General features: G+C 41.4%; 1 protein-coding gene and 1 long non-coding RNA gene across 5 annotated transcripts in view; one reads left to right on the top strand and one right to left on the bottom strand.

The window, feature by feature from the left end:
• Window positions 1-10260, bottom strand: part of CCDC90B (coiled-coil domain containing 90B) — a 52275-nt gene extending 42015 nt beyond the window's left edge. For 2 of the 4 annotated variants that reach the window (XM_038568472.1, XM_038568473.1), the window contains exons 1-3: window positions 9760-10260; window positions 3090-3209; window positions 1988-2091 (exon numbers count right to left, since the gene is read on the bottom strand). In XM_038568472.1, the coding sequence (XP_038424400.1) occupies window positions 1988-2091; window positions 3090-3209; window positions 9760-10057 (522 nt within the window). In that variant the 5' untranslated portion in view covers window positions 10058-10260. Of the gene's footprint in view, window positions 1-1987; window positions 2092-3089; window positions 3210-9313; window positions 9511-9759 lie in introns of those variants that run through there. The other 2 variants (XM_038568471.1, XM_038568474.1) reach the window with 2 other exon arrangements.
• Window positions 9646-20618, top strand: LOC111091508. Its single transcript, XR_005375591.1, has 4 exons — window positions 9646-10466; window positions 11443-11494; window positions 18018-18141; window positions 20413-20618. It is a non-coding gene; the product is annotated as an uncharacterized LOC111091508 (long non-coding RNA).
• The last annotated feature ends 820 nt before the right edge of the window (window positions 20619-21438 follow it).

Here is a 21438-nt window from a genome sequence, read left to right as displayed (position 1 = left end):
AGAGAGAGGTAAAAAAAAAACAGACTAGAAGGTCCACAACAAAACACACAGTAATTAAAATGACAAAAAGTAGTGATAAAGAAGGAATTTTAAAAACAGCAAGAGAAGACAGTTACAAGGGAAACTCCATAAGGCTATCTGTGGGTTTTACAGGAGAAACTGAAGCCAGAAGAGAGTGGCATGACTGATATTCAAAGTGCTGAAAGAAAAAAAATATGCATCTACGAATACTCTATCTAGCAAGGGTATCATTCAGAATAGGAGAGATACAGAGTTTCTTGGACAAACAAAAACTAAAGGAGTTCATGACCACTTAACTAGCCCTACAAGAATTAATAAAGGAAACTATATGGGAAAAAAAAAAAGGGAACTATATGAGTGGACCGAAAAGACTATACGTGAGAGTATGAAAAAACCAAGAAACACAAAAGCAGTAAAAATAAGTAAAAGTCAGTCAAAGGAATCACAAAATAAAAGGATGTAAAATATAACATCATGTACCTAATATGTGTGGGGGTAGGTAGTAAAAATTGGGTCCAAACTTAAGTAACCACAAACTTCATATAGACTGGTGTATGGACAAGGTGTTATATACCAACCTAATGGTAAACTCAAATCAAAAACCAGTAATAGATGTGCAGAGAATAAAGAAGAGAAAGGAATCCAAATTTATCACTAAAGAAAGCCAGCGAACTGTGAAATAGAAGGGTGAGAGAAAAACTACAAAAACAACCATGAAACAAGTAACAAAATGGCAATAAAAATATCTATCAATAATCACTTAAAAGTAAATGTAGTAGGGGGCATCTGGGTGGTAAGATCGGTTGAGTGCCTGAGTACTGGTTTTGGCTCAGGTTGTGATCTCAGGGTTGTAAGATTGAGCCCTGCATCAGGCTCCATGCTCAGTGTGAAGTATGCTTGAGTAATTTTCTCCCTCCACCCCTCCTGCTCCTGCTCTAAAATAAATAAATCTTAAAATAAATACAAAAGGGCAACCCGGGTGGCTCAGGGGTTTAGCACCGCCTTCAGCCCAGGGCGTGATCCTGGAGACCCCGGATGGAGTCCCACATCAGGCTCCCCGTATGGAGCCTGCTTCTCCCTCTGCCTGTGTCTCTGCCTCTCTCTCTGTGTCTCTCTCATGAATAAATAAATAAAATCTTAAAAATAAATAAATACATACATAAATACATAAATACATAAAATAAATAAAATAAATTTTAATAAACTGATCGCCCCAATCAAAAGACACAAGGTGACAGAGTGGATAAAAAAAACTTATTTTTTTAACTTATTTATATGCTGCCCATAAGAGACTCCTTTCAGACCTAAAAACACCTAGACTCAAAGTGAGGGGACAGAGAAACATTTACCATGCAAATGGATGTCAAAAGAAAGCTGCAGTAGTAACATTTATGTTAGACCAAATAGACTTTCAAAGATGGTAAGAGACAAAGAAGGACACTGTATCATAATAAAGGGGACAATCCAAGAAGAAGATAAAATAATCATAAATACTTACTCACCCAAATAGATAAAACAGTTAAAACAAACATGTAGGACCTAATCAATAGTAATTAAACAAAGTAGGGGACTTTAACACCCCACTCTTTACTGACTTTACTTTACTGACTTTACACCCATACTGACTTTACTAAAGGGTTTTGCTTTTTTTCTTTGAACCCTCTGTAGAGAATAAGATAAAGCTGTGTTTAGGAGGTTGAGTGGGTAGTTGGAGATGCAGTATAAAAAAGATCATCAGGGCAGCCCCGGTGGCGCAGCGGTTTAGCGCCGCCTACAGCCCAGGGTGTGATCCTGGAGACCCAGGATCGAGTCCCATGTCGGGCTCCCTGCATTGAGCCCGCTTCTCCCTCTGCCTGTGTCTCTGCCTGTCTCTCTCTCTCTCTCTCTGAATGAATAAATAAATAAATCTTTAAAAAAAAAAATCATCTGATGAAACTGCCAGAACTGGTAATAATGAAAATATTACCTGTTGAGCTCGAGTGACCATCTCCTTGTAGATACTATCCAGGCTGACATTTGATAACGTGGTTAATGCTGATACAATTGTTTCTGCTTGTGCTTTGTCAAATCCTGTATATAGAAGATATGTATTTATGCTTTTTTAAAAATGCATATCCACAGCAACATAAACAGCTAGAATAACTTTCCTCATCAAAATGGCAATGCATCTTTATATTTAAAATTTCACTTTTTCAGTCAAGAAACTTTATTATTGCCTAAAATTTGCCCATTTTCCTATAAGATTACTGAATTTTTTAATTCTATGAACTCTTCGTATATTAAAGCAATAGATTGTCATGTATGTTCCCAATATTTTTAACTTTATGAATGATACCCTTTGATATACAAATTGAAGTATTTCATTAGTCACTTCTGTCAGTCTCCTCTGCTTTTGAGTTTTATGTTTTGCTTCCTCATTCTAAAAGTCTTAAAATAGTCTGTAGTCTAGTGTTTTTAGTAGCTTTTCGTTTTTTTTTTTTTTTTTTTTACATTTGACTTTTAATCAATCTGGAACTTATTTTTCAGTACGGGTATCTTATCTATTTTTTCAAATGGCTAGTCATGTATCCTAGCAATTTGTTAAACAGCCCTTCCTTTCCCTAACCTATAGTGCCTTCTTTATTGTTTGCTAAAACTATCTGTATCTATCTATCTGAATGCCATTCTATTCATCAACTTTTCTATTCCTGTACTATCACATAATTTAAATTACTGTTTTGATATCTGGTAATCTTTTGTGTTCTTTTTCTTTTTTGCTATTCTTAAACAGTCCTTGAACTTCCATGTGAACTTTAGTATCAGCCTAGAAACTAGTTTTTCTTTTCTACATGATTGAAATCATACATGTAATTTTATATAAAGTTTTTTTTTTCACTTAATCTTGAGTATTTCTACATTAGTAAGTATTCTTCAAGCAACACCAAATTTATGACTGTAGAATATTCCCCTGTATGGATGGCGCTTGTATTTAAAGGGACTCTTAATTGTTCATAATAATATTATCTTCACTAGGTAATTTACTATGACTGTTGTTAATATTCCTCTTTCAAGAGGTATTTGTTTCTCACCATGAGTTTCCAAATCCTGAACCAGTGCATGGGTATCAAAAGTTAATTTCCTTTGTTCTAAAGGAGTTATGTCCACTCGCCTCATATCATATCCTTCCTTGGTTGTGGTGGTGACGAAGTCTAAAAAAGGAAAACAGATTTTTTCCTTTTAGTAACCAACACAAGTATTACCCTTTACCTTCTAAAGCATTTCTTCTATTTACCATACAGTTCCAGCTCTTAGCAATTCTGTAATTTCAAGGAAGAAAACAGATTCCTCTGAGCAGCCCACCATTTTATCTGAAAAGTTCTAACATTATTCTGTACATGGCAAACATTCAGTAAATGTTCTCTTTTAGTATTCAGATATGCTAAGAGTCAGTAAAAGTTGTAATATACATCAAAAGTTTTGGGTATCACTGCCAGATCTCTCATTACTAGAAAAGTAGAAACCACTCAACTCTCCTAGGGGCTCAGAAGTCTTTCATAGAGCTATGGTAATTATTTATACCTACATCCCTATATAAAGTAGCTTTTTTTTTTTTTTTTAAGATTTTGTTTATTTGAAAGAGAAAACAAGAGACAGCATGAGCAGGGGGAGGGGGAGGGTCAGAGGGAGAGGGAGAAACAGATTCTCCACTGAGCAGGGAGCCCAACATGGGGCTCTGACATGGGGCTTGATCCCAGGACCCTAGGATCATGACCTGAGCCAAAGGCATACACTTAACCAACTAAGCCACCCAGGTGCCCCTGAAGTAGCGTTTTGAATGCCCACTCTCTTACATATCCATTTTATTTCCATCATAGTTCTCAGCTGTAATCTGACATTGGTTTGTCTCTCTGAACCAGAATGTAAGCTCCATTTTTCATCACTGTGCCTTCAGTACCTAGAATGGTGCTTGGCAAATAACTGGGCTACGATATTTTATTGTTGAAACAATCAATGAACGTGATTTTAAATCCTGGAATAAAGGGGCACCTGGGTGGCTCAGTGGTTGAGCATCTGCCTTTGGCTCGAGTCATGATCCTAGGGTCCTGGGATCGAGTCCCACGTTGGGCTCCCCAGAGGGAAACTGTTTCTCCCTCTGCATATATCTCTGCCTCTCTGTATCTCTTACGAATAAATAAATACAACCTTTAAAAAAAATCCTGGAGTATTTACTACTATCAACTTAAAAGACCTAGCAAATTGGCTCATTTTTGCAACGAATGTCCCATTTCAATAAATTTCCAATTTTTAACATAAACAACAGTATGGTTCTTTTCCATATATTGTGATGAATTTCATTAAAACATATTCTCTTTCAGAAAGAACTTTGTCTACATATAACTTCATTACTATTATGTATTAAATAAAATAACAGCTAATTAGTATAACTATTAAACACTAGGTACTATACTATTTTTTTTTTTAAGATTTTATTTGAGAAAGAGAGAGAGCACACAAACAGTTGGAGGAGCAGAGGAAGAAGCAGACTCCCTAATGAGCAGGGAACCTGACCCGGGCTTGATCCCAGGACCCCGGAATCATGACCTGAACTGAAGGCAAATGTTTAACAGACTGAGGCACCTAGGGTGCCCCATATACTAGATATTTTATATACTATGAAGGCAAGGTGGTATCATCCACCTTTTTAAGAAAAAACAAAACTCTAATCTAGAAAAGGTAAAGCATTTTACCTAAAGTCAGAGTCATTGGCAGAAGCAGAATTCAGATTCAGATTTTCTGACTCCAGTGTTCATGCTCTTTCTTATCTTAAACCACTTACGATATCTAGACACTTAAAAGACATAGCTGCAACCTCAGATATTACTTTTCTGCTACGTAGTGGAGGGAAACTGATTCTTTCCTGTGTATTTTTTTCAGCCAACAAATACTTGAGTGCCAGGCACAGGGGATGACGAGCAAAACCAGATATAACTGATACCTTCACTGACTTTGTGGACTAGTAAGCAGGAAAGAGATGTTTAAAAACAGTATCTAAATATAAACTCTAAAATGATGAAAAAGTAATGACCAGTCCTTTACATCAATTCAAATACTCAGATAAATTCTATTTAGAGATAATAGGAATAAGATGTAAAGGTGGATCAATTTTGCGCGCGCGAGCACACACACACATTAGCACAGTGGTCAGCAATCTTTTTGGCTTTGAGTGCCATCTAGAAGAGTTAAGTGATTAAGTGATGTGCCTTTGTGTGTCAATATTAGACCTGAGGAAGAGAAAAAAAAATCAGAGGGAAAAAAAGGGGCAGCTTTCAGTACTATTTCCAATAACAATTGCATTCAGAATGATTTGTATCCATAGTTACTCATCCTTGAATAGAAGTTTAGTATTTTATTTGGGGTTTACTGCAGGGGAGGGGAGTAATATTTATATAACATGGTACCGCATTCACACCTATTATTTATTTATTTATTTATTTATTTATTTATTTATTTATTTTTAATTTTTATTTATTTATGATAGTCACAGAGAGAGAGAGAGAGGCAGAGACACAGGCAGAGGGAGAAGCAGGCTCCACGCACTGGGAGCCCGATGTGGGATTCAATCCCGGGTCTCCAGGATCGCGCCCTGGGCCAAAGGCAGGCAGGCGCCAAACCGCTGCGCCACCCAGGGATCCCACACACCTATTATTTATTCTTAAAATTCTCATGTTATAGATGAGGAAAACAGGTTCAGAAATGCTAAAAAACTGCCTGAAATCTCATGGTCTCTGAGCTATGCAGATGAGTGCTCAATTCCTCTTCCTTCCACAAAGGGAAGCTTCCTGCTGATAATGGGAGATCATATAAATACCCAACACTGGCTGCAAATCTCTGCAGGGTGCCCCTGTGGTCTCATGTCTCATGTCCCACCGTGCTCATTTTTGGCCCTCCACTCTCAAGGACTCTTAATTCTTTAATTCCTTTAATAACTTGAGAAAGCTCTCTTTTTTCTTGCTTGCTCATATTTATCCTTCAAAGTTCAGTTTCAATGTTTCCTCCACCAGAAAGCCTGCCTAAAAGTGTGTGTGCTCTTTTAGGACAGGCGTTTCTTGTTAGGGTTTCTCACAGTATCCTAGAACATTATTTTGCCACACCTCACAACTTACACATTTATAGGATAGTTAACTCTTCACCTTTCCTACTAGGTCAGGGATCAGATCAGCAAACCACAGTGTGGTTTGCAACACAGCCATGTTCATTTACTTATGAATGAAAACCATGAGAATTTTAAAAACAGTATCTACATATAAAGTCAAGTTCAAATGATGAAAAAGTAATGGCCAGTCCTTTATACTTATGGTGCTTTCAAGCTACCATGACGAGAGTAGTTGCAAGTGACCATATGGCCCACAATGCCTAAAATACAACCTGGATTGTTACAGGAAAACTTTGCCAACCAGTATATTAGATTATAAAGTCCCTGCGAGCAGGAACTACACCTGTTCTTGCTCATCATGGAATCCCCAATGCCTAATACAATTCCAGGTGCTCAGTAGGTACTTGCTGATTGGTAAGAACTGTGTTAGGTGTTGTGGGTACAATGAAAAGCCAAGCTGTTGTTTTACATCATGTGCCATCAAGGTATATCCATAAGGGAACACAGAGGAGAGACATTTGGCCCTCAATGAGAATAAAGGGGTAAAAATAGCTATTTGGATGAAATCTTACCATTTGCAACGACGCGGATGGAACTAGAGGTTATTGCGCCAAGCAAAATAAGTCAATCAGAGAAAGACATGTGACTTCACTCATATGTGGAATTTAAGAAACAAAAGAGAGGGTCATAGGAGAAAGGAGGGAAAAAGTAAAATAAGATGAAATCAGAGAGGGAAACAAACCATAAGAGACTCTTAACTCTAGGAAACAAACTGAGGGTTGCCGGAGGGGAGGTGGGTGGGGGGATGGGGAACTGGGTGATGGGCATTAAGGAAGGCACCTGATGTAATGAGTACTGGGTGTTATATGCAACTGATGAATTCCTGAACTCTACCTGTGAACTAATAATACACTACATATTATTTGAATTTAAATAAAATATTTTTTAAAATGGCTATTGGAAAAGATACCAATTATAGTAAATTTTAAAGAGGAGTTAATAAGGCACGAGGAACAGGATGAGCAAAATTCACAAAGGCATGAGCTGCCTTTGCTACTTCTACTTTGGGCTCTATTTACTCTGGGGATGAGAAGGGTGTGGAGAATACAGAACGATCTGTGAACATTCATTCCTTAGGTGTATTCGTATAGTTACGTAATCCTTGGCTAAATCCTCACAATCCTAAGAGGTAGGTGTCAACACATTCATTCCTTAGGTGTATTCGTATAGTTACGTAATCCTTGGCTAAATCCTCACAATCCTAAGAGGTAGGTGTCAACACCCTCCCCTACAGTAGGACTTTCAGAGTACTCTTCTTTGGAGGGAATAAGGAAATGGAATTTGATATCCACAGTAGGGCTTCATAAATAACTCATAAGCACTTTTAAGAATAAGTCTTTGCAAGCATATTAATAGGTAGAGGAAAGTAAGTAACCAGAATCATTGTTTTTAGCTCAGGGTGGGATAACAGGTCCTTAAAAGTTCCCAGAACTTCCACAACTGTACAAAACTGTACAAACCCTCCTTTTCATACATACCTATGTTGTGGTTTTCTTAAAGTGAGAAACAAACTTATAGTTGAAAGGCTTAACCAGCATCACAAAGCTGTTAAATTGTATATCCTGAATTAGCACTCTAGTCTACCTTGCACCAAGCTGCCTCTTTGCCAGAAAAGGCCAGATTTTACTTTTGATTAACACATGTAAAATGCTGTCTCATTAAATCTAAGCCACAAGTTGTTTTTTTCTTTTTTTAAGCCACAAGTTTTATATTAATTTAGTGTTAACTTTAGAATTGTAACACTTCAGTGACATAGCTGGTTATTAATATAAATTTCTATATGCTGTTCTGTTGACATATGCTTTGCTAGGTACATCACAATTACCAAAATTAATAAATAACACAGAAATCCCTGGGCTCCACCCTTGAATGCTGACTCAGTAGTTCTGGAGTAGGGCTTAAAACTATGTATTTTTAAAAAGTACCCCCAGGGTTTCTATTTTGCTAAGTTTGGGAAACAGTAATGAAATAGGAATCCAACACTATTAAAACTTAGACAAACTGCCTCACCTTCCCATGCCCTCTCTTATTGATCTTTAAAAAAGAAATTGGACTAAATAACAGATCCTTCTGTGGGTACAGTTGAGGGTTTTCAAATTCCTTGATCACTGACATTATTAGGCAAGTTTAAAATACACAGCAAGCATTCAATTAACATTTGTTCAGTGATGATGGACACAAATCATATTAGGTGTAAAGAGGCACTTAAGATTTTTTCCAGGGTGCCCGGGTGGCTCAGCGGTTGAGCGTCTGTCTGCCTTCAGCTCGGGGTGGAATGCTGGAGTCCCAGGATCGAGTCCCCCATTGGGCTCCCTGCATGGAGCCTGCTTCTCCCTCTGCCTTTCTCTCTGCCTCTCTCTCTCTCATAAATAAATAAATAAAATCTTAAAAAAAAAAAAATTTCTCCAAGAAAGTGAGATTCAAGCAGGGTAACTCAGCAAATATGTAAGACATCACTGTTTACTTATGAAGTGCTTTCTAGTACTTCAAAGTTCATTCTCCAAAACTGTTTAATATACTTTGCTTACATACTCAAATGAAAACACATTATCTCTCAACATTTACAAAGATAAGTTTGAGAATGGGGTGATTTCCCAGGGTTCAAAAAAAAATGCTATCTCCTTTTTGTAAAGTCCATCATAAGGTGTATGTGGAGTAAACACCTAAAATCTGTAACGAAGTCTCTTGTGACAGACACTGGAAGCTCAACAGCACGGTCTAATAGGCGGCAGATCAGGGGCAACCTTCCTGAGTAAAATGAAGCAGCTAGAATGGCACCACGTACAGTGGGCACTGGGTGGCTCACCTCACACAGCAATGAAGATTTAAGAAAGTGAACAGAGAACGCCAGGGTTAGTACGAAGTGCCTATTCTGTGGACAGCCTTAGTTTTTATAAAGGGGTGTGTGTGTGTGGGGGGGGGGGGGGCGGATCTTGGAATTGTCCCTCAGCATAAAGTCAGACGTCCTTCAGGACACAATGCCAAGAGTTGCCAACAAGTTCGACACTTGCAGATTCCAGCAATTCACGTTTTGTTTTGAATGGCTGCTACAGGATCGCAGACTACTAGAAATTACAACGAAAATAAAGCCAGCCTGACCTGAGATGTATGCTGTTGTCTACGAAAAACGTGGACTCGAGACAGCGCCCACATACCACGACCCAAGTTCGAACAGGCCACGAGAGACACCGCAACTCAGCACACGGATCGCCCCCGAGAGAGCTCCGAGGGCGCGGGGCCTCGTTAGACAGGCGGGAGCAAACGAGAGCTGAGAAAGCAGCGTGGGGGGCTCGAACTGTGGAGGCCTGGTCGGTACCCCAGGCTCTCGGAGCCCCGGTATCGGAAGGGGAAGGCGGTCCTCTACTCGGTCCTCCCCCTTCCCGCCCCAAAGCCACCGGGCCAGACCCAGTGGCGGGGTCGCCAGTCACGGCGGGGCCGGGAGGGGCGTGACCCTCTCGCCGAACCGCGCGGCCGAGCAAGCAGAAACCATTGGCGGTCTCCTCAGAGAGCACTCGGGCATTGGTGACAAGTTGCCCTCGTCTCACCTCTTCGCAAGGCCAGCGAGAAAGGCCCGCCGGGGCTCCAAACCCGGCGGTCCCCACGACCCTCAGAGCGCAGGAGCCACCAAACACAGCGACTCCACATCTCCTGCTTTCGGGCCGGCGGGAGGAGGCGAAAGGCTGGCTGAATCACGCTCAGGATTTCGGGCAACGTAGTTCTGGCACCGCGAGGATGCTGGGAAGTGTAGTTTTCCGCCTGCCGCACAGGGGACCGCCGGCGCGGACTCCAACCGCCGTCCTGCAGATGGGCCTCTGCACAGACGGACCCACAATCCAGGAGCATGGTTCACAGCGGCTCCGCTCCTCCCACCGCCCCTTCCCGACCGCCGCACGACGTTACCGCCCTAAGAAAGCGGGACCGCGTCTGAGAACCTTCTAGCAACCGTTTCCTAGCAACGAGGAACAGCTCAACAGCGAGAGTTCCCTGAGAAAGCCGGCGGCCATCAGGCGCGCCTGGCCGAGAGACGGAGTCACATCCTACCGCGGGGAAACCTGGGACCTAAATCCTCGTCCGCGGAGCATTCCGGGAGATCGCGCAGAAACCTGGGAAATGTAGTCCAGAGAGGGCCTCATTCATGCTGGTTCACGACCTACTGCTTCGCCCTCTGGTGTACAGGAGGACGAACGTCAGTCCTTGTCTCGGCGGAAACCGTTTGTTGCCACAGTGGACCTGATTTTCACCACTTATCCCTGTGAGGCCTTTTACTACAGACTTTGTTCCACACAGTAAAAACGCTGAAAACAGCAACGCACAGTAGTTGTGGGGTCCAGATATGCTAATATGTTCTTCGTAAATTCTAAAGTGGTCACAATCGTTAGGTTTTAGTGGCTTAATTATTCTCACAAGGATGTAAACAGTTAGCCCTGGATTTTTTTTTTTTTTTGCCTAAATACAGATTTATTGCAAACCAACACTGGACAGGGGACAGCCCTGGATTTTTCTACCTGTTTGTTTTCAAAGCTTTGTGGGCAAGCTGCATAAAGTACCCTTCTAAGCACTGAGGCACATTAAAGGAACAACACTTGGTTCCTGCCAGCAAGGGCTTTAACAGGCAATTTATGGAAAGGAAATATAAATGGCTATTAAAGATTGAAGGAAAAAAAAAAGAACAACTTAATCTCACCAGTTAAATGAGAGCAAACATAAAGAGCTACCAGCTTTACTTATTAAACTTAAAAAAAAAAAAAAAGAATTACTGATCCCAGCAAATATGTAATTAGATAGGGTCATTCACACTGCTGGCAGGAGTATAAGCGCAATACGTTTGAAAATTAATTTAATAATATATATGAAATTTAAAAAGGTGAATAGCCAGAGGTTCCCTTCTAAAGATTTTATCCTAAGGAAAAAAAAAATCATATCTGTAGCTAAGATTTTTAAAAACTACAACCCATGATATGCTATTTGTAACAGTAAAACATTAGAAATAATCTAAATATTCAATGTGATTTAACAACTTGCACTAATGTCCCAAATTGGAATACTATACAATCATGTAGTTGCAATTATTATACAAATGAGAATATTATACAATCATGGAATACTATATAATCATTAATATGACATAATCATTTAAAAAATTATTTATATAGACACATGTATATTAAAGTAATGATATATACATATGTGTATGTATACCCAATATGATTGTAATTCTGTCGATTAAGGGATGATCACTGTTCTGGAGGAGTTCACAGACTACTTGGAAGATAGAGACCAGTAAGTGGGACCACGATATTTTTAATTACCTTAAGTAATGATTATGGAAAAAGTATATCTTTGAATATATTAACTATTCACACTTCCTGGTTATTATTTACATTACTGTAAACCTCCAGGACAGAAATAGTTGATTAGTCACGTGACCAGAGAAGGGCCAATCCTATTTTCTTTCATGGATCACCTGCAGCAAGCAGCCCATGTCCCTGCTGGTGCACTTGTTCTTCTTTGTATCCTCCGTGATGGCAGACTCATATCTGTCACCGTTTTCTCCAACATCTGGCATAACTCCTGGCCCAGAATGAGCCTTCGGTAAATATGTGTTGAATGAATCAGTAAATGTTCGAAGTATAGTCACAGTTTGGTGAGGAGCCCTAATAGACTGGCACATTGAAGTCATTTGGAAGATGGAGCAATGTTGGGGGAGACAACACCGAAAACAAGAATAAAAAAGACTAAGGAATTGGGTTTATACAATAGACTCTCAGGAGATTTTGAATGTTTTTAAGCCCAGACTGGTAATAGCTAGATTGAGTACCTTTCCAGGAAATACTACTTGCCAGTCACTAGTACAGGCTTATGAATCAGTGCTCCTCCCAATGCCTGATGACGTGGCCTGGCCATGAGAAGTGTTCTCTCCCTGAAAGCAGCCTGATTTATTCACACCTCACAGGCCAATAGCTTAGCGGGGAAGTGGGTCCTAGCTTTTTCATTGTGAAGAGCCACTTTTATTCCTATGAGCCCCAAGTTTAAACATATCTTACACTCTTTATCAATCACATATATGAATCATTGCTTATTTTCCTATTTTTGATTATTTTAAGACATGGATAATTACCATTTGGTGAGTAGAAGATAGACAATACTGATCCACCACCACACTGATAACATTCAGCTGAAGGTAAAAGTACTTGCCAGTTTCTCTGGTGGTTTTCAGTTTCATCTCCAGTGATGGTACAATTTCTTCAGGCATGTGAAATTCCAGGTCCCTCATGAGGACTTCAATACTTTTTCTTCTGAAGTGCAGAGGTCTGGGAACCTAGGTTGGACATAATTGCAAGAGATGGTCAGTGGCCTTCTATCTCTGAGTTTGTAGCTCTGGTGACTTCAAGGAGAGAAGATACAGCCCGGACCGCTCCTCACATTGGTCCTTTTTGGTCGGAATAGGTAATATGAAGAAATCCTAATGTATTTTTCAAATCAGGTGAATGAGGCCTTGAGAGACAGATGGGACCCAATGGGCTCCTTTTCCTTCCTTTTTAAAAAAATCTTATATTTATTTATTCATGAGAGACAGAGAGAGAGAGAGAGGCAGAGACACAGGCAGAGGGAGAAGCAGGCCCCACGAAGGGAGCCCGACATGGGACTCGATCCAGGGTCCCCAAGATCACACCCCGGGCTGCAGGCGATGCTAAACCGCTGAGCCACCGAGGCTGCCCTCCTTTTCCTTCCTTAGTTTACTTTGAGTTTTTGACACTAGGGGGAGTATGTGGACAGAACAGAAGACAATCATTTGTCCTTAATTCTGCAACTAATTTTATAGTTTTTGTATAATCCTTGAATCAGAGGAGCCCATTGTCACAAAAGTTTTGGCTTGTTTTTTTTTTTTTTTTTTTTGATATTTATTTATTTGAGAGAGAGAGTGAGCACAGGGAGGGGTAGAAGGAGAGAGAAACTTCAGCAGACTCCTTGCTGAGCTTGGAGCTTGATGTGGGTTTGATCATTAGGCTTAACCAATTGTGCCACCCAGGGGCCCTTGTACTATTTTATGTTAATATCACATTTTTTGTATCTTGAAAGGGACCACAAACCCCTCATCCCTCACAGGTCTGGGGCCTTTTTGTCCTGATTGTACTAGGAAGCTGGCAATGACAACCAATTATAAGTTTGCTGATTATAGTGAATCAGGAAAAAGATTAAAAGGAAAGAAAAAGAAAACAAAAGAATTGTTAAAACATCATTATATTTTGCAATGTTACATCACACCTGATAGTGTCTCTCACTGATGATTCATTTAATTTATTCCTTCAATTCATCCTTATTGAGTACTATTTATGATATTAGGCACTTTGCTAAGCCGTGAGGATCCAGACATAAGACATAATCTGTTGCCCTCAGATTGCTATCAATACTATAATACTATTACTAGTTGTAAACAATACTATGGTGAAGGAGAAGGGTGCCGAGAGAATGTGTAAGAGAGGCTTGTGCTACCCAAAGCAGGGAGCTTTGGGAAGTCTTTTATTTGCAAGGATGAGTAATTTGGTTAAGTGGATTTGGTGGATGGTGGTATGGGCGTGCAAAAATCAACACTGCTTGCAAAAGCCGGGAATTTTGTGTGAGAGAGTTTGGTTCGTTTGAGAGAATGGCTGGAGCAATGGGTTGAGGATAGAGAGATTCTGAAGGGGAGGGTAGGAAAGGTGGGGCTGGCCTTCAAATTCTCTTTGACTCCATCTGTGCATAAAGAGGAATTGCTGAAGGGTGTTAGGCTGGGGACTGGATTAAAGAGAAAGGGTCTCTGCCTGTTATTTGCTTAGTCCTCTTGTCTAGAGTTGATGAGTCAGGGCCATATACTTCACGGAGGTCTCCTGTCCCAGATACTGACCTGGAGGATCTTCAAGAACCTCTCTTTCCTGGCAAGAAATAATCCCTTACCTGGAAGAACCTGATCAGAGAAACCTTCCTCATGGGACAGTAGGCTGCCTTGGATCTCAAAGACACCTGCTGGGAAATAGGATTTCAGGGCCTCCTCATCTTCAGGGCCCAGTTTCTACACTGGGGTAGAGGAGAGCTGGCAAATTTCACCAAAGCCTCCTGTGGTCCAAGTGCTCCCCTCCCTAACCATAGAGTGAGACATTCTTTTCAAAGAACTCCTGATACATGGGAGTTGCTTTATCTATTCATGTGAGCTCATTCCTATACATAAGTACATTCGAGCTCCTTAGCAACTCCATAAGTTGGGTATTATTGCTCCTATTTTACAGATGGGGAAACTGAGGTTCAGAAGGGTGAGGTGACCTATGTCCCAGGCCACAGAGCAAGTAAGAGGTGGCGATCAGAACTGAACATACTGTGCTTGGGACAGAGAAGTCACACTGTCACCCCTCCACCGTTTGTGTCCATTGAGCATGGGGCATGGGTTGTGAGATCATGGCTACTATGAGGGACACATGACCTCTCATCCTCCAAGAAGCTATTCCACATCTTTTTTTCATTTGTTCAAGAAAACAGAGTTTCTCAGAGGAGTGGTAAATAGGTTTCATCTTCATGACAAGTCTCTCCGACCAATTGCTTGGAACAAAGCATTGAGTTGTATGAGGCCACATGGGAAAGAATACCCATTGTTGACTGGCAATGTCTGCTATGGATGCAGAAGAGGGAAGGGGCAGCACATACGCCATTTCTCATGCATCAAGATCCTGCACCAGTCGTGACGTTTCCAATGACACCCACCTCCACCCCCAACACCCATTTTGCTCACTTTCTCTTACTCCTTCCCTACCCTGCAGGGAACTGTTCTGAATGCCCATTTAATAAGAGCTTTGATGTCCTGAGCAGGTAATGGGTGCAAGAGCTGAGGGAGGCGGAGACCCAGAGGTGGAGAGGAGCCAGTGCGGGGTGGCAGAGCTCCGGCTCCAGACTCCCGATTCAGGCCTTCACCTGCTGCCCTGCCCGGCTCTTGACAGGAGCCCTGGACTTTGTGCAGAGCTGACCTGCACCACCATGGGGAGTTTTGGCGGGCTCTTCGTTATTTTTATACTGTCGTTCTTACCCTGTTTTCAGCTCCTACTGTCAAGATGGTCTTTCTTTTACTGGTAGCTCTTTCTTCTGTAACTTAGCCTCTTTCCTTAAAAAAAAATTTTTTTTGAGGTGAGATTCATATAACACAAAACTAAACATTTTGAAGTGAACAATTCAATAACATTGAATACATTCACGATGTTTTACAACCACCACCTCTATCTAGTCCCAAAATGTTTCCATCGCTAAAATGGAAAACCCTTTACCCAGTAAACAGGCTCTCCCCACTCCCTGCTCCCCGCAGCCCTTAGCTCCCTCCAACCTGCAGTCTGTCTCCGTGGGTTTATCTATTTTGGGTATTTTATATAAAAGCAATTGGATGTACAACCTTTTGTGTTTGCTTCTTTCATTTAGCATAATGTTTCAGAGGTTTGTCCACACTGTAAAAGATCAGTACTTCATTTGTTCTATGGCTGGATAATATTTTTTTGGATATATATAACATAATTATCTATTGATCCACTGATAGACATTTGGGTTGTTTCTACCTACATTTGACTGTTATGAACAGTGCTGCTATGAACATGTGTGTACATGTACTTGAGTATCTATTTTCAATCTTTCGATATATATCTAGGAGTGGAATTGCAGGGTCATATGGTAATTCTGTTCAATTTTTTTGAGGGAAGACCTGTTTCTTTTTGAAGTGGATGGGGAATTCCTTGTGAAAGGGGTAGACATTTGCTTTTGGAAGACCCAGAGATGAAAAGGAGTATCCTCTACAGATGAACAGAACAGGTGTGGCTAGATATAAGAGAATTTGAAGTGGAGAAACTTTAATACTCCAAAGTGCTATTGGCAGGAGTGAAATGTGGCCTGGGGTAGAAAGCCTCTGGGTGGTAAGAGTCTCCTGAAGATGGCACTTGACCTGGAGGTGGTGCTCCTTCCTCTAATGCCCAAGGGAAACTTGTGACACTGCTTAGCTCCAAGAAGCTGCAGAAAGCTCAGCAGGATTGTGAACCTCATTAAATTTGAGCTTTTTGTGAGTATTTGTCATATTAGGAATTATGGCCATAAATGAACCATAGAAATACTGTTATAGTGATTCTATCAGCACTTAAGGGATGAGCTTGGAAATACTACAGAAAAAGAGACTGAGAATTCTTAAAACCTCAACACTAACAGGTGGCCATTAAAGGCAGGTATGTGTGGAACATGGGCTGTGTGGGCCTAGGAAAGGACCATAATGCAGAATCAGGATGACAAATGAAGACCTTCTAGACAGGAAGAGGGCAGAAATATTTCTTTAGATATGCCTGGCTAAGGATCAAATGGTTTCACTATTCTTGAAGATCCCATCCCAGTATGGTGGTTATAATTGGTTTTATGTATACTTATGCTTTAAAAATTTACATAATAATTTTCATATGTTTTATTTGTTGGGTCAGGTTTGTTTATTCTCAGCTTTTTTGTGGCCATGATTAAGGTTCTAAACCTTGAATCATGCAGATAAAATTCTGATGTCCAGAATGGGCAGACCAGTTATGCAGCTTATAGATACAATATGTGCTCTGAATACAGGTTTTTTTTTCTACATTTAAAGCCTTGATCAAACCACTATGTTGCCACCTTGGTCAAGTGGATACCAAGATGTCAGTATAATTTCTGACAAGATGGCCAGCTCTTAAGTTGATGGGCACATGCAAAGGCCTAGCTCTTTTGGTTAAATTACCCGGACAATTGCCTTGCCTCACTCCTCAATACAGCAGCACAGTACAAAAGATAAATATCAGAAGTTATGTCCTTTTAGAGAGGCAGGCACCTTCACATTTGGATCTGAAATCTGAAGCCTGTGGCCCTGGAACATAAGCAGTTTCTTTACAGAAAGTTCCAACAAGGAGGAAAAAAATCTTGGAACCAATCTCGCCTTTGCCTACAAAATGATCAAACTGTAATTATCACATTTAAGGGGTAATTGTTCCAATTGTACCAGAATGGGATGCTCCAGCCCTCTTTTTTCAGCTGACACAAATAGAATTGCTATGAAGATGGAATGGTACTTCCAGAACAGCCTGCTTTGAGCTTGTTCTTTTTATAGTGACTCTAGGGTCAGGGAAAGGTGCTGTGTGGGCTGGCCCAATCAAGTCTGCTGGGGTGTCAGCCTCTGAAGCTCTGAAGCTCTTCCCTCTTCACAGCTATGTTCTCTGATACCCACCTGCAGCCACACAGACCCAGACCCCAGACTAGCACCCACACTGACCTAAAACGTTAGGATTTGAACCATTCTTGTCAGATACTAGCACTTGTACAGGAGGCCTGATAGTTCTCAGATATACCACAGGGAAGATGAAGTAGGGGTGTTGTGAGTTGCCTTCATAAGGGCAGGATGAGGACAATAGCATTTCAATAATAGGAACCCCAGGAGATGAAGAGAGGGAAAAAGGAAAGATAGTATCACATGCTGAGCAACTACTATGTTTTAGGCACTATCCAGGGCACTTTCTCATATGTCATTTTAATTAGCAAATCTCTGGTAGTTGAAGCACAGAAATGTTGGCGGTACAGTGTTTGGAAGTCAGCCAGGTGAGCAGTCCTTTTTTGGGAGTGCTAACGTCTTGAACTTCTGCCTTTGGCATTCAGTCTCTGGAGAAGATAGTAGCAGGACCGAAGCAGACACCAATCATTGCACACTACTTGTGAGCAATTGGGGTGAGCTTAGATAAAATGGTGGTGGGGTTGGAAGAGCACACAAGAGCACAGAAATTCATTTTTCTCTTTCTAGTTGTAGATCACATGGGAAAGGGGCAGGGAAATGGTGAGAAATGAAGCAGGAGCAAGACCCTGAAGGACCCTGTATGCTACGTAGAGAAGTTTTGACTTTCTCCTAGGGCACTGGAAGGATACTGGTAGGTTTTAATAATATGATTTCATTTGGACTTGGAATCGCATGTGGGTTGTCCAGTCGAGTATCTTACTGAGTTTTCTAGGAAGATTTAGAGCAAGAGGGTGGTGGACACCATGCTACATGTTGGGGAGACACTATGTTTGTCAGGAATTTTCTGGTTGCTAGTGGCAGAAACTCACCCTGAGAGCCAACCATGAGTTGGTTGCACATGTCCTCCTCTACACACAGGGAAGAATGGTTCCGTATGCAGCCTGGAACAGCTGGAATAGGGTCTTGAAAATGACCAGGTCTCTTGTCATCTCTTATTTTTATTCCCTGATGCCTTCCAGCTCTACAAGGTAGAGTCATGGTTATGATGATGGGCTCTGGAGCCAGTTGACCTTAGGCTTTGTTACTTGCTAGCTATGTGATATTGAGCAAGTTACTTAATTTTGCTTTGCCTCAGTTTCCTCATTCACAAAGATAATCATATTATTTACCTCTGGGGGTGTTATGAATTAATGCACATAAAGGGCTTGGCATGGTGCCCAGTACATAGAAGTTGTTTTAAAAGTGTTAGTATTTATTACTATTCTTCAACTACAGTCTGGCTTCTCCCATATGGCAGAAAAACAGCCTCTGACAGCTCTGAAGTTTACATCTGACTTTGGCTGCCAGAGAGAGAGAGTGACTGAGTTTTCTGTGGTCTCATGTCCAAACATCCAGAGGGAAAAGTTTCATAGGCCAGCTTTAATTTGAGTTTGCTCCTGGACCAATCAATGTGGTCAACTGGACAAGTGCCATGACTGCCCCACTTTGATCTGTGGTTCCATAGAGAGCAGGAAAGACCATCAAAACAAAGTCACTGGCCTGTCTATTGGAGAAGGTAGGATCCCCAGCTCCCCCAAGTAATGGGCACCATGATGGAGGCACTCACCAAGTCCAGCAGACCTTCACATTTCATAGGGTACTTACCAAGGTCTTTGAGACGTCTGTACTTGAGGAATCCTCCTCTATAGCTTCACACTATCCCACAGAATTCAGAAAACATATAACAGAAATATTGTTATCCTATCAGGCTCTATTCATAGATGTGACAAAGGACTATGGAAATACAATTGATGTTAGGCTCTTGGGTTCCTGGTCAGCTCTCTGGCCCTAAGGATTTGAACTTCTCCCTGACAACTGTGCCTGACTCCTGATTTCCAATCAGCAATGCTTTGGTCCTGCTCCCATGGTCCTTTGGTCCTTGGCCATCTGCCCCACACAGCCTTCCTTTTTTCCCTTCTTTGAGAGACTAACTTGCATCTCCTGATGCCCCTAGACCCTTTTACTGGGATGCAGGGACTAGATTCCAGTCTCTTGTCAATTCTCTTACAAATTCTTTTCTAACAGAGTAGTATAACGGTGATGGTGGAGATAGGAAGAGCCACCATTCTCTATCCTCTTTTGTTCTCCAGGGTCTTGTCTATACAAAATCATCTCACCATCCTTTTGGCTCAGTAACACTTTCCTGAATACCAGCCCCAAAGCAACGGTGATTTAAACTCTCTCCTTAACAAAATTCCAAATTAGCCCAGGTCTTCAACCTTTAGGGTGATTTGAAAATGCTCAAAATGGGGCAGCCTGTTCAGTGGTTTAGCACTGCCTTCAGCCCAGGGTACGATCCTGGAGACGTAGGATCAAGTTCCACGTTGGACTCGCTGCGTGGAGCCTGCTTCTCCCTCTGCCTGTCTCTGCCTCTCTCTGTGTCTCTCATAAATAAATAAATAAAATCTTTAATTAAAAAAGAAAATGCTCAAAATGGAGAATGTTAACATCTGCATATGTCAAGGATCTCCATACTCAGTTGAGCCAGGTATAATTTTGACAAGGCAGGAGAGCCCTATGAAGGGTTAAAGAGGGGGAAAGGCACAGGAAATAGGGCAGGTCATGTTTCCAGGATGGTGAAAGCTGGATGTTCCCAAGCCTCAAGGTAATTAATAGGAAAGATTACATAGGAAAGATTCATAGGAAATAGGATTGAAATGGTACAATGTGGCCACCAGAATCTCCAAGACAAGGAGCATTCTTTTTTCAAGCAGCCACATGTGGGTAAGATCTTGATCTCTTACTGTTGTAAGCAATGAACGGAAGCCTATATTATGAAGAAACAGGGTAGAGTTGGTGGGGCATGTGTGTGTTTTGTTGTCCTTCTGGAAGTCAGCCTCATAGCGAGCAAATGTTTTCTCATAGTAGATTTAAAAATTCCTCACCTCATAAAACATTTACTCATCTTTATTTCACTTTCCAGAAGATGCTCAGAGTAGTTGCAGTGAACACTTGTGGATTGGTGAAAGGCTGCCTTCAAAGTGAGCTTTCCGGAACATAAGTATTTCTCATATAAAACCTTCTGGGGGATCCCTGGGTGGCACAGCGGTTTGGTGCCTGCCTTTGGCCCAGGGTGCTATCCTGGAGACCCGGGATCGAATCCCATGTCGGGCTCCTGGTGCATGGAGCCTGCTTCTCCCTCTGCCTGTGTCTCTGCCTCTCTCTCTCTGTGTGACTATCATAAACAAATAAAAATTTTTAAAAAATTGTGTTTTTAAAAAATAAAAAAATAAAACCTTCTGGGAGTCCCTCTTTTTGATGGATACATATGTGGTTACATAATTAGTTGCCTCACTAGACTATAAACCCCTGGAGGACAGTGACTAGGTCCAATCCATGCCCATGACTCCAGCATCTAGCCCAGGATCCTGAGCAGAGCAAGTTCTTAGTATGTCTTGGGTAAACTGATCCATGATGAAGAGTGTGAGTCTGAGTCTGAGGAATAATTTTGGAAGGTGAAAGGCCAGGAGCAGTCTGAAAGGGTATGAGGGATCATAGTTAGAAATAGCAAAATCTGTTCACCTGTTTGGCACAAAGGGGCTTGGAGAAAAGCACTTATGGCTCTCAGAATTGCTGGGAGGACCAAAGAAACAATATCATTCAAGCTTCCAGGAATGACTCCCTCAAATCACGCTGTAGAGTTGCCGCCTTTGCCCAAATCAGGAAGCTGCTGCCACAGTTGTTGCCTCTGAATCCAAGGCAGGTCTGACTCTGTTCTACCCTAAGAACTCATGCTGTGTGTCTCTCCCCATGCAACTCTGTTCTGAATTTAAGTTTCAGACCAGGGCATCTGATGAGAGAAACTAAATCACATTTGGAACTTCAGGGAAAAGGAGTTTGGGCAGTTCTGTTTTTAGTTTTGCAGCCTCTGTCCAGAGCATTCTACAGAGCCCCACATAAACCAGTTCACCACCATGTCTGCCACAGCGGGGCTGCTGGGAAGGCTGCT

The sequence above is a fragment of the Canis lupus genome, chromosome 21 (assembly GCF_011100685.1).
Source record: "Canis lupus familiaris isolate Mischka breed German Shepherd chromosome 21, alternate assembly UU_Cfam_GSD_1.0, whole genome shotgun sequence".
Lineage (NCBI taxonomy): Eukaryota > Metazoa > Chordata > Mammalia > Carnivora > Canidae > Canis > Canis lupus.
This window is presented reverse-complemented; position numbering and strand designations above follow the sequence as displayed.